General features: G+C 33.5%; 2 protein-coding genes across 3 annotated transcripts; both read right to left on the reverse strand.

Annotated features, from left to right (window-relative positions):
• Positions 1–784: 784 nt before the first annotated feature.
• LOC121252338 (protein SPIRAL1-like 3) lies at positions 785–3,037 on the reverse strand. The gene is made up of 3 exons (XM_041151947.1): positions 2,905–3,037; positions 1,813–2,070; positions 785–1,062 (listed from the first exon to the last, which is right to left on the reverse strand). Exons 1-3 carry the CDS (start codon positions 3,010–3,012, stop codon positions 979–981), a joined length of 450 nt encoding a protein of 149 aa, XP_041007881.1. The 5' UTR covers positions 3,013–3,037; the 3' UTR covers positions 785–978.
• A 2,024-nt stretch (positions 3,038–5,061) lies between these two features.
• LOC121252252 (putative methylesterase 11, chloroplastic) lies at positions 5,062–9,697 on the reverse strand. 2 transcript variants are annotated; one of them, XM_041151806.1, is made up of 5 exons: positions 9,072–9,697; positions 7,376–7,564; positions 6,644–6,787; positions 5,810–5,941; positions 5,062–5,614 (listed from the first exon to the last, which is right to left on the reverse strand). In XM_041151806.1, exons 1-5 carry the CDS (start codon positions 9,414–9,416, stop codon positions 5,336–5,338), a joined length of 1,089 nt encoding a protein of 362 aa, XP_041007740.1. In that variant the 5' UTR covers positions 9,417–9,697; the 3' UTR covers positions 5,062–5,335. The 2 variants fall into 2 exon arrangements, with proteins under 2 accessions (XP_041007740.1, XP_041007739.1); XM_041151805.1 differs by having other exon boundaries at positions 7,328–7,564; positions 9,072–9,695.
• Positions 9,698–18,550: the final 8,853 nt, after the last annotated feature.

Raw genomic sequence — 18,550 nt, forward strand, 5'->3', positions numbered from 1 at the left:
GTAATTAATTTATAACAATGGAATCAATCAAAGGAGCATATAATAAAAAAATTAAAAAAGAAAAAGGAGAAGGATATCTCAATAAAGAAAAAGTTCAGTCTAAAAAAAAAAAGTCATTTCCAAACGAAATTCTGCATGTCATTGTAATTTGTAACAATGATATAAAGGAATCGCAAACAATGTTTAGTCTGTGGTGCAATGGGGAGGACATACAATTTTATCTACTCTCAAAGCTCACTCGAGTTGAGTAGAGACATGTAGCAAAGGCTAACATCTCCAAAACAACTGTTCTTTATAATTTGTTGGTTCATTCTATTTGAAATTCGTTCGTTGGCTTTTGAAATGAAATGGTTTAGATACCTCGAACAATCTTAAAATTCTTTTAATTAATCGACACTCTTATGGGTCATATTCTTCAGGACGAAACATGTAAACTGGATTTGATAGCGCTGTGCTTAGCAACACAAGCACAAAAGATTCAACCTCTTTCATTTCTCGAAATCGTGTGTTTGTGTCGAGTTTTATGGGATTTTCGCTGTGTTTGGTTCAGAATCTGGGTAGAATAAGGTGACAGCCTGAGGTGCATAGCAGTTTGCTGCATTAACACGGTGCTTGTTGGCTTGTTCATGGGCTACACCTGAAGTGCTTATATCTGTGCAGTTGCCTGAAGAGGCTATGGTGCTGAGTGGGAAACAATAATCCTATCATCTGCATGCAGATTATTGGGATGACATAGAAAAGTGTTACAGTTGACAAGAATGTCAAGAAAGATAAACAGATCAAATACTGAATTTGAGCGATCATTTGACATAACATCCATGACCAAGTATGTCCAACCACATGAATTCCATCGAGCATACATTACATTGAAGAAGGACAAAGTTTTTTTCCCTGTCTGATACAAGAGATACTAAATTTCACAATAATAAACGGTTTCTGGTCATAGTGCAACCTCTGCATTCTTGAGGATTACAGATATCAGTTTCCACCACCACCACCGAAGAGGTACCCAAGAGAAGATCCACCACCAGGGGCAGAGTGAACTTTGGTAGAAGGCCGATCCTGCACTCACATTTGCAAACCTTTTTGAGTTGTGATCATAACATTACCACGGTGGGACTTAAAAGAGATACTCGACAATCACATAGCCAAATCAAGGGCAGATAACTTCAAGGCATTTCAACAGAGCCATCGCTATTCTTCAGAGAAAGAGAGGAAACGAAAACATAAACAATTTAAAAAAGAAGCAAATAGTTACAATCACAATCTCCCTCCACAATATAATGAATAGGATACCCTCCTTTTTCTAAGCAGTACAACATTAGCATCATCCGGTGAAGTGTAAGAGTTATATGAATCTAATTCTATGCATAACGTGATTGAAATTATGATCTTGAACCTATGATGCAGCCAAACCAATTTCTTACACCGTTTTCCATTCTCAAAGAGAACATAATTGTGCATCGAGCAGTCCATTAAACCAGATCAGAGTCAGTGCAGATACCACTCGATCAGGCCTTCCCTATATTTCACATGCCAGAGGAACCAACTCATCTGACAAGCACATACCCACTCATTAGTAGGTCAGTTACTGGCTGGACCCTGTTTGTCACCATTCAGATCTAATGGATTTACTTTATCTAAGACAGCAAATGCAAAGGGAGGGATTCTGACTCCTGATCTGTTCAAGTATCCAAAAGAATTCGATGTATCTATGGATTAAGGAAAATTTCATAAGAAAATAAAATGTTACAGAAAGATGAACACCAACTATAGTCTAAATCACCTCGACATGCTTGAAAAGGATCATACCGTAATAAAGTTGCCGCAGTTCTGACCATCGGCCCGAAAGTAATTGTTTGTAAGATGACCCTGAACACCTGCTGGAATCTGCTTTTCAATTGGTTGTGAAGCAGCAGCAGCAGGCTTTTGAGACGGAGAAGGCCCGTTGTTTGTTGCTGGCTCCTGGTTCTGGGCAACTTGCGCATTCTTAGTGGTCTCTCCAGCTCCAAACAGGTAACCCAATGAACTCTGTCCGCCACCAGCGCTGATGCCACGACCCATTTCGTCCTTTTTTTACAATCAGATTAATTGATAAGAACGTTGAAACTTCAACATTTCTTCTGGCACGTATAGAAGTGAATGCAAATGCACATATAACATACAGAATGTTGATCTAATAATTCTCTATATATCTTACAATATTGGCTCATACCAAAATATTGAGTGAATGAAGCTACATTGGTAGGTGGCCACCAAAACTGGATGAGAAAACTAAATTGCTTTAGCACTTGCTACACTAGAGCCATATAGACTGGTCTGTAACTCTGCACGACCTTTGCCCTCTTCTCTCTATTCAATTACTTAAGCACTACAATCCAATTTCATGTGCTGAACACACAAATTCAGAATGTTCTTAAAAATTTGACAGATGACGGTAACTATCTCTATCCTTACTTCTTCAAAATTACGAAATCTCCACTCAAATTCACATAACCAACTAGCTATACAGCAAAATAATGCACATTCAAACCCCCTCTATATATTCCAAAACAAGGTGGGAAAAAAAACGAAACCCAATTGAAGTAATGCATAAACCCATTAGCCTTATACCAGATCCAACACGCACAACAAATTTCATTACACAACAATGCAGGTATAGTAAATCGCAATAATAGAAGGGGAAAAAAAAAAAGGAAACCCGGACGAAATAATGCATAAATCCTTACACCAGATCCAACACGCACAACAAAAATTCTTTTACACAGTAATGCATGCATACTTTTGGAATAAAAAAAAAAAATCAGATAGAGAAATTGAACTGAAAACGTGGAAGGTGTAGTCATGAAATGGGATCTGAGCTTTGAAGCTTAAAACGGAGTAATTGACTGTAAAATTTCGTACCGTTCGTTTTGGGACCCCGAATTGGAAGCAAGAGAATGCAGAGAGGATTGCGAAGCCAAATGCAATGCAACCCAAGCAATTTGTACATATATACACACCATACGTCATAACTTTTTTTAATTTTTATTTTTTTATAAAGAAATTTTATTTTTATTTTTTTAAACTAATTAAATTTTTATATTTATCATTCACATACTACATATTTATAAAATAATAAATAAATAAATATAATATATGATATGTAGAGATGAATAAAATTTTTCATACGTAACTTATTCATTGGATTTTTTTAAAAAAATAAAAATAAAAAATCGGATTCGATTCTTTAATGGATAAACTAGTATGGATGATTAGGATTTTACATAGTTTTTAATTTAAAGACTTTTATTATTCGAAGAGAGGTGACCATAAAGCCGATACTATTTTAATACTATGACTGGTTTTCCGTTTTCATCTCAACATATCACCATCACTTAATATAAATATTTTTAAATTTTAAATTTTAAATTTCAACTTTTTTTCTGATTATTATCTAATTTTTTTAAAATTTTAAATAAAATATAAAAAATAATTTAATTTTTTTACATCTTAAAATAAAAATTATATTAAAGATTTATATTCTAATAATATTTTAATTTTATAATATTTTTATTAAATATTTTATTTCTAATTTTTCAAAATCTAATAATATATTTCAATTCAAAAAAGAAGTACGTTGGATTTTGAGGTGGTAGCTGGCTTTACTGTTTTGGGTTTGGTTAAAGGTGTCGGCCGGCCTTATTGTTGGCAAAGCAATGGGCTTCACGTGGTTTTGCAGGGAGTAATGAGAAGATGCTGCGCGCCCGCAAAAGCGATAAAATGCTGATTGCGTAACATTCACCGCTAGATCTGATTTGACATAACACTTTACAATAATCCAACGTTACACCACTTATGGCCTCAGTCTTTTTCAGAGAATCAGAATCCACACGAGGCAGACTTCAAAGAAACAAAATTAAAAATATTAATATTAATAATAAATCCACAATTTCTATGTAAATGGTGGTAAAATATTAATATATCTTAAAAAATTTTAATTGTTTCTTATTGACAATGTTGTGTAAAGTTATTTTTATTTTAACAAATTTGCATAGTAATACCATATATATTTGTAGAGTGGGTAAGTACTGTACAGTCATTTTGAAAAAGAGTGAGATCTACTATTAAAAATTATTATTATTATTATTTTTTCTTATGAATCTCATATTTATTTATTTTTTTCAAAGTGATTGCACGGCGTTTATATATTCATGATTATAACTATCATTTCTCAAATATTAAATGACAAAAGATTATTATTTTTTATTTATCTGTCAGTAATTCGATATTATTTCAAAATGGTAAATAATTTTTTTGGAAAAAAAACTCGAGATAATTTGGAAACAATACAAAACTCATATAAACTGTCAAGAAAAACGCTTCAACTCACTATATTGAAAGCTATATTTATGTGCCTTATGACAAAGATTGACATACATCGTACGTATATATAAAAAAAAAAAAAAAAAAAAAAAAAAAAGACTGACATACATCGTATTATACATGTTTCTGTCACTTTCAGAGCACGAAAAGATGGCAAATTCAATTTAATTGAATACCTATTTGTGTGGACATTAAACAACGGGTGGGGACCGTGGCGGTGCACTTTGCTTCTAAGTTTATGCTTACTTGTTGCTGTGGCAAAGGGAAGCCAAAGGAGAGTTAGGTGAAGAGGAATGTTATGCTTGTATGTCTTTCGCCTAAAACTTTTTGCTGCATTGCAGACGGGTCGGGTGCCATGATGCCATTTGCATCAGTGCTTGAGAACAGAACAACTTCCCGTTTGTTAATAACCCAAAAATTATGAACAATGTGATCATTTTCTCCTCTCATTACTAATCCAAGCTTGTATGATAAGAATTTATCTTTGATTCAGATTTTCCAGAGTTTTTTTATATTTTTACAAAAGAATTACATATATTACCAACGATTTTATCTCCCTGAAACAGATTTGAAGGGCTAATGTTCTTTTCTGGCTGCGTCTAATTGAATGTAAGTTATTCATGGTTGCACGGTAATGCATACAAGCATACCTAGCTTTGTAATGCGTACAACTACAAGGTAATAAGAATGTAAAAATTGCCTCAAAACAAGTTGCTGTTCCCAGAATTAATATGTCCGGTATCCATGACCATGATTCCATGAACATTCTTTAAAACCCAGAAAGAAAAACGTGAAAATTATTTATCTCCTGATGGAATCACTACATAGAATGTTTGAATGTTATGAGCATTTACATGATCACTCGCAGCTTGGATATGTTCGCAACTGCATACATTAGTTTTCCTATATCATGTCAGTGGAGCCTCGGCAGGGAGAAACCTCTGGACACCATCTAGCTACGAGACTGATTTTAAATCGAGGAGATCTTCGAGATCTCTACCAATAATTTGTGTAAGGCTTGAGGCTTTGAGAAAAAAGGTGAGTGGTCTGCGCCTTTTACCCGAAAGACCTGTTCTGGGGGGCTTGAGTTTATCATGCTCTCTTGGAGGGTGATGGGTATGGCATTGTCTTCAGGAGTTTCTATATAAAACCGCCTCACAGATCCATATTTCATGTCAGTCACAGAGAGCTTTTCCAAAACTGGTGCGAAGGGCACTGGCCTCATTGAAACAGATGCCAAAGCAACATCCTAGAATGTGAGAAACGGAAAATAATCAGTAACCGTGATAGTAACCGTGATAGAAGTTCACAAAAAAAAAGAAATTACATGTAAACAAATGTGAGTGTGCTCGTGCACATTCAGACACTTCTCTGCAATTGCATATATGCGCATGACACATATCGATTTTCATGACTAATTTAATATATTAGCAATAAAATATACCTTGGCCGGACTTTGGTTGAATAACAAATCCCTCAACAAAGATTTGTCTAGATCAATAGAAGTTGGAGGGTGCTCATTCCCATTTGTGTACAAAAACATCTGAGCCCGTCGCATTAGATCATTAGTACCTGCCTGCAATTTACTTGCATATAGTCAATGTCAACCCAGACACTTCATATGCTTTTTTTTAATTTAAAAAAACCTATCCCTTTCTATAGCCAAGCTTATTATAAGAGGAATGCAAAGGTCAGACAATGGTTAAAGTTCCTTAGAATCTGCAGCTCTGGACTCACCAAGCTCTCCCCTCATGCTGTCAGGCTTATAAGGTACACATCATATCACGGGGCCAAAACTAGTTCTAAACCCAAATCTTCTTGTTGGTCTTGAGTTCAGCCAGATGAAGGTTTTAGAAATATCTTGAAGCAAATGCACTATTGTCATCTTTCTTTTCTTTTGGTGGGGCTGGGGGGGATACCTCCTAAAATAAAAATGAAAAGGAGACCAGGAAGAAACAATTTGCATCCTTAGGGCCTTGAAAAGAAATTCAAGTGCAGCAGCAGAACACTACTTCTGGACAGGGATATGATTAATCAAAGAAATATTGGGAATTAATTCACCAAAATTATTCTTAATTCCTGTGATTTTAAAACGCAAAAAAGTTCTGAGAATAAGCGAACTTATTTCTCTCTCTCCTTTTATTTGTTGGTGGGCAGGGAGGGGTTGGGGGTGACCTGTAAAGGGGACACTGCTCACAATATCAGATATGAAGATAATATTTTTTATAAAAGTTTTTCATTGCCAAAAAACACAGATATATTAGAATGAGGGGAAAACCTGTTTGGAGAACATATCAAGAGCACTTTGTCCATTAGTCAACATAGCCGCGCCAATAAAAACAGCCTTTGAAATTTTGAAAGGAAATGATTCCATTGCATATGATATACATGCACCACCAAAATCATGTCCCACCAAAATCACCTGCTTAAATTTCAAAACAATAAGATGAAGTGAACAAGAAAGAGATATGCTCGAGAAAAAGAAAAGCAACTTATATATCAATTAATGTCAGATCAATTAAACAACTAATGTAGCACTCTATCTCCTCTCCTTTCTTCTTGTTCTCTCTCCCTCCCTCTCTTCTCTGCTAGTTTTTCTTTTTCTTTCTTTTATCTTTTGTTCATAACTCCTTATTCAGATGCTTATTTTCCTGCTTTGGCCCTTTAAGCTCCCCAGGGTCCATTCTCTCTCTCTCTCTGTGGCAAAAAATAACAAAAAGTATGCTAAAATGACATTTATGCTTAAATCAACAGCCTATGTGTGATTACAAAAAAACTCTGCACATAGGCTTAAACTATGTGTAATTACCAACAGCCTCTGTGTGATTACATTTATGCTCAAACTTTGCACCTAGAAGAGCTCATCGCTTAACTGTGCCTGGTTCTTTTGAAAATTCTGGTGGACATATTTAAAAAAAACAAAAGAAAGAAAGATAGAAACTAATAATAAATGGGAAAGAACCTTCTCGCCATCAGCAAGATTTTCAAGCAAATCGGTAAGTGGCTTTACATATTGTGAAAGACCTGTAATGCTGTTCGGATCATATGCATGAATCCCAGAACCAGTTAAGTCTATGGCAGATACTCTGAAACCACCTTCTTCTAGAAGTGCTATTGTTTTATACCAACACCACGCTCCAAAGCCACCTCCATGGACAAGAACAAAACGGTTGGTTTCTAGGTCATCAAGCTTTATATCCTGGCAAAGACAGACATAGTTAGGAATCAAAAGCAATTCAAAATAATAAAAGCTGAATTTTAAATAGAAAAATGAAAAGAAAAAAGTCTAGCCAGATATGAAGTAATACTGGAAAGTGATTAAATGCAATACTTTAAACTTGCTGTAAACACTGCTTGTATACATAAATAGAACTAGAAACCCTAATTATGTGCTGTAAATACTAATAATAAACAGAAGAAAATTCTCATGGAGAGAAAGTAAAGATAACAAAAAACAAAATTAATTATGCAAACTACTATGTTTTGTGCATTCAACTGATTCTGCATCATATCATCCAGCTAAACCTCACATTCTGAAACTTAACACAATAAGCTTAATCCCAATCAATTGGTTTACACCATGATTCTGCATGAAGGCTACCATGTCTGGCAGTGCTTAACTGAGATTGAATGACCACTTATCATTTATTTTTTCACAAAAGGGTAACCCTTCCAATATACAGCCATTCATTGCATTTGGTTTTATCGGTTCCTGCATATACCTTGCACCTCATTGTGAGTATGTAACTATTTTTTAGCACAAATAAGAAAGCAACATTTTCAATTGCCCTCACCCCTTGGTCTCTCCATAGTAAAGATTTTTTTTTTTTTTTGCTGGGTATCCATAGTAAAGAAAATACAACAAAAATGCATCCCCAACTACTGTAGAAAGGAGCAGAGTTATATAATATTCTACTAATCATATTTAAATAAAAGCAAAGGGCTGTACCAAGTGGCGCACATTAAATAGAATAGAGACATAAATGCTGCACCCAGTTGGAATGGCCTCCAATTTTCTTTTTCTTCTTTCTTTTTTTTTTTTTTTAAAAAAAAAAAGAAAAAAGATAATGACCTCCAATTTCTATTTGAAACTCCTCTTCAATGATCGTTAATTCGTTAAAAGAGAATCCAACGCACAAAAAGATGAGAGAATTGAATGCCTCCAATAAAATATATCCAAAGGAGGCTTAAATCCGAGCATCTCTAAAGACCAACCTTAAGAATATACTCAAAAATAGTAAATTCATATGCTAGAAGTCTTAGGACCTATGGATAAGAAAATTCATGAACTTGACGACCGCATCTCTCGAATCATATGGTGATTATCACTAATTAAGATAGCACAGTACATTATGTACAAAATACGCCGAGGCACATACAGACATATAAACAAAATACGCAAAAAACTACTGAAGCTAATCGGAGGAAGCTAATCGTAGAACTTCAAGTAATCATTATTTGTTCCCATTCCGGCAAAAGAACAAATAGATGTAATAATAATCCTATCATTGACTAAACCACCATACAAACAAAATTGTAGAATACCATGAATTCAATAACTAACACTTCCACTGCGAGAAACCCAAAGACCCAAATAACCCAGAAACAAAAATCACACATTGAAAATTGAAATACTCCGAACTCCAACCATACAATCCAGTTTAACTTTCAGGAAAGGAAGGAAAAAAAATCCCACAAACCAGAACCTGATTAACAAGCTGGTGAGGCTGGAGCAGAGGGTCAGTGAGTGACCGAGTCCTTGAGCTTGAACTCCGAGGCAGCTGGTTCTTCTTGGACCCAGAATTCGGGTACCGTAGCGAAGCGCACCGATCGGAAGGCAGAGAACCGTTGTGCTGTTGTAAGATGATGGTGGCAGCGGCAATAGCTTGTTCTTGAATTAAAGCGTCGTCGAAGTTTTCCTTGCGCGAGGATCGAATACGGGCCCAGCGGTTACTGGAACTGGAAGAGACCGCCTGCGGGTTTGCAAACCGCTTTGCTGGTCTCTTTTTGTTCACTGGCTTGGGTGAGAGGCAGGCGCAGAGGTTGCCCATTGTTGGCGCATGTAGAGCAACACAAAGACACACGAACACGTACAGAGATACAGAGAAAAGGGTTTTTCAGGGGGAAAAAGATGGTGGCGAAGTCAGGGGCCACGGGAACAGATTGAGGTTGGAAGAGGAGGACGGTTTTGGAATGCTGATGAGACCTGCGAGAGCGTTATATTATATACTACGAGTGAGCCAGTGTAAAGTGGATGACAAACTACAAAGATGGTCATGGCTTTCGGCCTCTCGCCATCTACTTGCCCGAATATTTTTAATTTTCTTTTTGTACAAACCCTAAGCAAAAACAAAATTAATATTCCGTTGAGTTCAATTTTATTTGTCTATAATTTAGTAAAAAAATAAAACCACAAAAATCAAAATACTTTTTTAAAAAATAAAATAAAAATATCCTAAAAATTTATATTTTAAATAATTTTTCAATAATTCCTATCCAGATTTTTTCAAGAACCGTAGTACAAATTACAAAAAATCTTTTGAAAATATTTTAAAAGTGTTTTTATTTATTAATATTTAAAAAGAAAATTATGAAATGTTTATATATGAGATGTGTTTCCCGAACAATCCTTATTTTAAGATTTAAAACATGGCCTTCTTAAGCAAATAATGTCTATGTTTTGGTGAATGATGTACTACTCTCAATTTCATTTTGTATTTCTCTAAAATTTTGTTCTTTTTTTAGTCGTAATGTGATTAATACATCGTTTGATTCTTGTTTTTTTTTTTAAAAAGTATTTCTTGCATTTTATTTAAATATGTTGTTAAAAAAATAATATTATATATATATATATATCTTTATTTTGAACAAATTAGTTAGTACTACTTAATTATCTTTAGCTCACTTAAAATCGCCGTAATATTAGTAGGACGGATTTTAGCGACTCCGCCGTTGATTAGTTGAGTTAAGTTAATCCGTGGTCCACTTTTTCTCGCACTTCTCAAATCAACTTCTAATATATCATTAGTTGCTATTTAGCTATTTGGCGTGACAATCCAAATAATAATATATTAAGTAATATTATATACAATCATAGACTGTATCAATCTTTTATAAAAGAGTGATTTATTATTAAAAAATTAATTTTTTATTATGTAGATCTCGTATTTACTCAATTTTTTTAATGAAATTGTATGGTACTTATATATTCTACAACTACAAATATCATTTCTCTAAACATATTTATAGGCCCAAAAATCAAAGAAACAGACACTTTTTTTAATTAAGTACTTCTACTTGATCGTGAGCAGTTATAAAAGACGACATACTGTCTATTGATGTAATACGATTTGATTAGCATGATTTAAATTATTAGGATTTTATTACAAATTAAATCATACTATATCAACAACGATGTCAAATGATCAGTATAAATAGCATTAATCTTCCTTCTTTTAACTCTTTTAGCAGTACTCTTTTAGAAGAGGCTTTAATTTCTTACAAACAATAATATATAGTGAGATTTCTGATCAGTATGTTATCTTTTCTAGTTTTCCAAGTAGTATATACAACACCTTAATTATAAAAATAAAATTAATGTTGTTGGTGGAGTTTCAGAGGCCGCGGCCTCGTTTAATCTCAGTGGGAATAACGATCGAGGAGGTACGTACGTAGACTTAATGAATCTGCATGCAAAGCAGGTGGATGTCGTTAGAGTATATGTCATTTAATATATGTACCAAAATTATATTTTGGCAGATTCTCAGAGATCAACATGATGAATGTACGAATTAATTTTTAGAGTGACTGCATGAGTACTATTAATGTTCAGTTATTCAGGTTAGCTAGCTAGGCTCAGATATTAATGTTCCTGCGTATTGAATCATATAAGTTTCAAGATAGAATATCGTTATCTCAAAGGAGGTTGATCGATAATTGATGAAACACTCTCAACTAAATAAAGATATTAAGGTTACTCCGATCCATGCAATATTTTGATCACCGGCCAGCTTGTACCTGAAGATCGAACCTATAAATGCGAGCTGCTTAATTAGATCGTTGCTGCATGTCGGGTATGTTTCTAAATTAATTGCTTACGGCTCTTTTTGCAGGCCAGGAATGGGGTGGTGGAAAGTAGTGGTCGTGAATTATACACTTTAATTGCATGCCACCCACCTTGGACCATTTCAATTATAATTTCCCCACCCAGCTGTACATGCAAATCTACTCAATTAATTAAACTCTCTCTCTCTCTCTCTCTCGTGTCAATTGCTTAAGCTTCACTTGGAATTTGTTTATTTAAAAACTTAGAACTTTTATAATAAAAATTGTTGTTTATAGCATGATTATATGAGCATACAGATAGGCAAGCACTGTGTGGTTCTTTTACCGTCCGTCCTGAATTTTGTGATCATACTAGCTAATCATGGTATCGTTCATAGAAGTTAGAACGCATTTTAATTAGGTACATTAATTTACATTTAAGTAGTTTACAAAAGAAACTACTTAAAGCATACTATATATATACACTTTATTATAATAAGTGGTTATCTAACTGTGAATAATAACTTTTGTTTTTTTTTGTTAATTTTTCTGGTTAAGTCCGTTAAGTCTTATTTTACCAAAAAACCCTTAAGACCCTTTACCATTTGACGTATAGCTCTCTTGTAGAATTTAATGAAGGATCATGTTTTACTAAAAGGCTCTTAATAGCTCCACGACGCACATGAATTGACGTCTCTTTTTCATGTCATTTTTATTCTGACAATGTACGTACTCATTTTCCTTTCTTTTTGTTTCAATTTTTTAAAATAAAAAATTAATAATATTTTATTATTATATAAAAAGTAAATAGCTAGATAATCAATGTAGATGCAGACTAATGCTTATATTTTACTGAAATTTAGATTTTTTTAATCTTATTTTTTATCTTTCTTTAACCTTATATTTTCTCTTTCCAGACAAATAAGCTAATGACTTTTTTATTTTTTTTAATTTAAATTATTATGTCAGGTGCACCCCAGGGTTAACACTTCCGTGACTGTTCCCTAATATATATATATATATATTTCAAAATGCAGAGTAGTATTACTCTTTATTTGGGTACATTTATGTGGATTTATCTTCATATGTCAATGGAAATATATATGATAATTGGCCGGTATTCAAAACACAGACTCAGGAGTACAACTTGGTTCACTCCTATTGATTCAATAATCAAGGCTTTGGCAACTGAAGGGGAAAGCAGTAGGCATCATAACAAAGCAGATCGGTTTGTACTTGTATCATCAGTTGGGCATCATTGGTGAAAGATTTATATATACTTAAAGAGCATGCATGCATGTGGGTGTATAATCATGGGATGCATGATATGCACCTGATCCCAGTACTGATCCTCTCACAAAGTAACATGTGGAGTAGAGTTTTGGCATGCATGCTTGCTCCACTTTGAGGTTTTGAGCACATGAAAAACTGACAAAAATGTGATCATCTGATCTAGTTCAAGCCACGGTACTGCTTGTTGAAGTAAAGAAACCCAGAAAAAAAAAAAAAAAAAAAAAAAAAAAAAAAAAAAAGAAGAAGAGAGAAACTGTTGAAGTAGTACTACGATCTCTTATTTCAAGCAGATGATCTTTGTCAATGTCATGATCATATCAATCACTTTTTTGTTGTATATTCTTAACCATCCTGCACTGTACATGTGCCTCACCACAACGTATGCTTGTGCTGCATGTTTCATCTGTGGTCCAAACAATTCTTCTATGGATCCTTTTTCAAGGGAAGAACTAGGACCACTATATATCAATCAACTTCGATCCTTTCTTCTTGTGTTGTTTTTTTTTTTTCATTGATTCTTTTTCGATCGGATGTATTATACGTTTATGCATCTGCTGCAATCATGATCATCTGTCGTGGTTCTTAGCTATGAAATTAATGGGTCATCAATAGAATGTTGTTCATTTTACTTGTGAGGACAGCATGGAGCTGTAAAATATAAGGCACCCTTGTTCATTTAGAAATTGCACATCTTGGGTTTATAAGAGTACTTGTTAAAAATCTTGGGGGCGATCAAAGAATCAATTAATTGGGGCCAGCTTAGGGAAAAAGGAACAAAAAAGTCAAATATTTTGACACAAAGCCTCAGAGATTACGAAATGGCCCAACTCAACCCAAGCTGAAATGATCTTTTAGCATATCGGAATGGGCTATGGGCTTCCAAAGGTCAGAAGTTCAGAACTCTCTCTCTAGATCTGGTTGAAAGGTTTTATTTTTTTATTTTTGAATAAGTTGAAAGGTTTTATGATTGAGAAGAACTGTCTCCTTCAACAAAAAAAGGAAAAAATAATCCAAATTAATCGACGCAGGAACAATTGCACAAATGATAAAAAGATTTTAAGTCCTCTCTTCTTCTAAAAGTAAGATTTGAAATCTTTACTTTAGGTAGAGTGTGATCTCTCAGACAATTTGTCTCTAGAGAGTTATAAAAGTTAAGACCATACTAGTCACAAATGAATTTGTATACTGGTGTAATCTCAATTGTGAGTAATTAACTTGTAATATGAGATTTTTCTATATATATATATATATATATATCATATCACAGTTGTAACTTCATTTTTATAAATGAATGAAATTTATTTCCTATATAAAGAAAGTGATAAAAATATTTTATAAAAATAAATTTACAAACCATCTTATTTATTACATCATATCACATCATCAACTTTAGAGTTTAATTTTATACGATCGTCAAAGCATTTTTTATATATATAATATATACAAATCATAGAGGAACACCTACTCGAATCCGGGCTGTGTTTGGATGTTGAATTGAGTTGAGTTAAGTTGAGTTGAGATGATAAAATATTGTTAGAATATTATTTTTAATATTATTATTATTTTTTTATTTAAAAAAGTTAAATTGTTTATTATATTTTATGTTAAAATTTAAAAAAATTATAATAATGAGTTGAGATGAGTTCATGAACCAAACAAAAGTACTGCAAACTAACATCCTGAGCATACACAGTAACGTTTGGATCATCAACCTATCTCAACTCATCATTATTACTTTTTCAAATTTCAATACAAAATATAATAAACAATTCAACTTTTTCAAATCCAAAAATAATAATAATATTAAAAAATAATATTCTAACAATATTTTATCATTTTAACTCAACTTAACTCAACTCACTTCAACATCCAAACACAACTATACTTTGGCTTTCCATCCATCCATCATGTTTTCTCCTCTCCACAGATGCATTAATTGTTGACCATAAGCCATTTGTGTCCGACTGCCCATTCCCATCCAACCACAACTTTCATACTCTTTCTGCAATAAAACCAAAAGGTTCAAAACAGCAATCACGCACATGAGACAAGACCACATGTATCCTACCAAATTTCAAAAGGGTTGATATCATGTTGAATGGTTTTCAAAGATAGTGTATATGCTGCACGTCAGGTTGCTCTAGGGACTAGGGAGGGGCCGCTTATTTCAATACTTGTCCACCAACCAGATGATGATGAAGATAATGTATATATCTTCAACTCTGGGCCCATGCAGTGCCATGAGGGTTTTTTTTCCCCGTTTATTGGATGCTATTCATGTTTAGAGCCCTGGATCATCTGTTCTAGTACTTTAAGTTTAAAGAAGATGATCTGGGACATGGAAATATAGTACTATAGCTAGCTAGACTGCAGCAAAACTTGGCATGTGAGAATGGATAACTTTGAGAGTACTCTAATTACCTGGCAAATTAATCAAGTTTCGATTTGTACGACTTTTCCCAGTTGAGTTGTCAATCGACTTTGCGTAGCGAAGCAACGTACAATATTTCTGGTCACGTACTTAAGTACTGCTTTAAAAAACACAAGTTTCAGTAGATAATTAATTCTTCATGTATACCTGACCATGATTAATTTGTGTTGTTATTTGAATTCCATAAGGTCGATAATAATCGAAGGGTTGGCATGCATGCCCATCAATGCCAGGTCACGCAATGCTCATGAATAGCGTGCTGAATTATTTATGTGTTCCTTCTTTATCAAGTTGTGATCCATGTAACAGTAGTCCAGAATTAATCAACATTTTCTTTAAGTGATATGTTTTCCCAGCAATATTCAATACGTTAGTAAACTCACAAAGTAACATGATTTTATGTATACTATATGTTAGATGAGCTATTTTACAATAAAAGTACTAGTTTTACAATTTAACGTACAATATCAAATCGTGAGTTTATTTTTAAAAAATCATTTTCATGTGTTGAAACTATTTATCTTTCTTCACTATCATGGAGAAGGCAAACTAGACGCTAGCTAGATATGTTATTCGCTTTTTGTGTTTGTTGGTAAATATACACACACACATACATATATATATATTATATATATATATATATATATATATATGTATGGAAAACTAGAAAGGACTGTTTCAAGCTTCACTTTTTCTATTTTCTTACACCTCAAGCAGCTTGGATCATAAGATGGGATCTTGACTTTGGTATACCCCATCCATATATTATATTCAATTATATAATTGAATATAGAAACCTATACATATAAGATCGTAGTAGTGGCAATCGATCCCTTGCTAACTTGTTTGATGGTCACATGCACATGAATCTCGGCTCCTTTATGTAAACTCTTTAGAATGTTGATTAATATAGGAATTAGCTCACATTATTAATATGGCCATCATACATAGTTTAGTTGATTTTAGATACTAGCTTCGTACCTTTCTTGTTGACTTAAAAGCCCTTATCGTTAGTGTCCTGATCATGATCAAGCCAGGGGGGACATGATCATGTGCCGATCATGATCATGGTAGTACTACTGATAGGGTAATGCATACTTCTTGGAGCCTAAAGCTAGTTTAGTAGGTCCCTTCATGCCTAATGAAGTTAAGGCATCCCTCATGTGCCATCTTCACTTTTTGCATGTGATTGTAGAGTACGTAGTACTACATTCTATAATTCTACAAACTTATCTATTTCAAGCTTCGACCTTCGATCATAAACCCACCCGGCCCTCTAGTGCTACGTACTTCGATCGTTTCTCATCTCTTTCCCACTTGTATTCACACATATATATTATGGGATGTCTAAGATCATGAATAAATGGCGATTATTTATCAATATATATCCAATTAATTAGAAGCACCAGCTGGCCAGTCTATAAATGCTCCAAAAAATATCTTGGTTAATCTGCTATATATTATAAAGAGCAATATTTCTATATATAGTTGTAGAGTGCGCAAGCGTCATATAATCCTTTTGAAAAAGAGTGAAGCCTATTATTAAAAAATTAATCTTTTATTATGTAGGTCTCATATTTACTCACTTTTTTCAATGTGATTACACAACGTTTATACATTTCACGATTGAAAATATCATTTTTCATTAAAAAAAAAAAATCACTTAGTGTTGCTTTGGAATTAAACCTACATATGCAAATGCTTCGCATGTATTACTGATTGCCTGCCTAGGATGCTTTGCGCTCACACACGCACAAACACACACACACACACACATAGAAACGGACAGAGCAAAAAGACAAGGGAGAAGAAGATTGTCTTGCAATAATATATAAATCCCTAATGCAAGAAGATGATCATATAATGACACATGAAATCTTGTTCACGTACGTACGTACAATAATATCAACTACGTTCTCTAATTCGGACAAAGCTATAGCAGCTTGCCTTGCAAATATCGGCCTTCCGTACGCATGATGCAGCGAGTCCTCATTCTAATTGGCATGAATTGTCAAATTAATCCACATACGTCGATCGTTAAGTAGTACCGTATGTGAAGATTTATGATGTACATTTATGTATTTCAATATATCATTGAATTATTCATGCATGTTATTATAGAATATTAATAATTAGGAAAATGAAATTCGTAACGCATAATTTTAACATGAGTTTAGACCGTTAGTAAATGATCAGGAACAAATATATATGGAATCATATATATATATATATATATATATATATAATTATATCATTAATTTAAATTTGGGGGGAGGGGGCAAAGAAAAGTACTATTTTTGGCTGATTGCAACTCATGACAAAAACAAAAAAAACAACAGCAAGCATATAATATTCAATTTCAGATCTTTGGGAATTAAACGAAAACCACGAAAGAACATGTTGCATATGAGAATATTTAAGCTGGAACGTAATTTACACATGCAAACAGTACTACAGCTGCGCGCCCTACCTAGCTGTATGAAAAGAGGAACAGCTTGTTCAAAGAATTATTGGATCATAGTACGTAGTACTTGACGTAAAACGCACAGTTCTAAAATATCTGTTCCTTTTCCAAGGCAAAAAACCTATATATATATATTGTTTTATCAGGCACTGACAGTACTCGTGATCGATCGCGAGCTCCTTTTTCATTCAATGGTTTTCTTCCTTTAAGAAATTCAAGAAGGAATCATGTATGACATAACATCCCACTGCATAAAAGCTGCACAATGCCGATTTCATCTCCAGAATAATGATAAACACACAATATTTTACACAATATTTTTCACAATACATGTTATAAAATAAGAGTATTTTTACAAAATGATGTTAGTTTTATAATGTATTTTACAAAAATATCCATCTTTTTAAAATATTGTTGTAAAAAATATTATATAAAGTATTAATGTATGTTTATCATTTTTCATTTTGAAAACCTTAGAGGTCGAGTAGTACCCATTTTCGCATTGTAGGCCCTATATATACGCGGGGTCATGTCTTCACATAAAAATAAAGAAAGTAAAAAATATTAGAATTTAGGACAATAATTAATTATGCACCGTTACTATACTTAATGCCGTAATTACGAACTTAAAGCAGAATAAAGAGAAGTGCCATGCATGAGGAAGACGAGTATATCGAGATGAAAAATGCATGCAGCTAGTGTACGCACTAGATCAGTAAAACGAAAAGAAAAATAATATTTGGAAGCCACTGTGCAGAGAAAGACTAGCTTGTAATCATGTGCCACGTAAATTGCTAGGTCGATCCATGGGGTAATTTGTGCATGCAGATCATCATCAAAGAATTAGATGAAGTTTTTGGTTTTGTATTTTTTAATGGTCGATAGGAAGTGATCATGATCAGTTTTTATGACATATATATATATATATATAGTATATATGTATCGGTTTTAAA

The sequence above is a fragment of the Juglans microcarpa x Juglans regia genome, chromosome 2S (assembly GCF_004785595.1).
Source record: "Juglans microcarpa x Juglans regia isolate MS1-56 chromosome 2S, Jm3101_v1.0, whole genome shotgun sequence".
Classification (NCBI taxonomy): domain Eukaryota; kingdom Viridiplantae; phylum Streptophyta; class Magnoliopsida; order Fagales; family Juglandaceae; genus Juglans; species Juglans microcarpa x Juglans regia.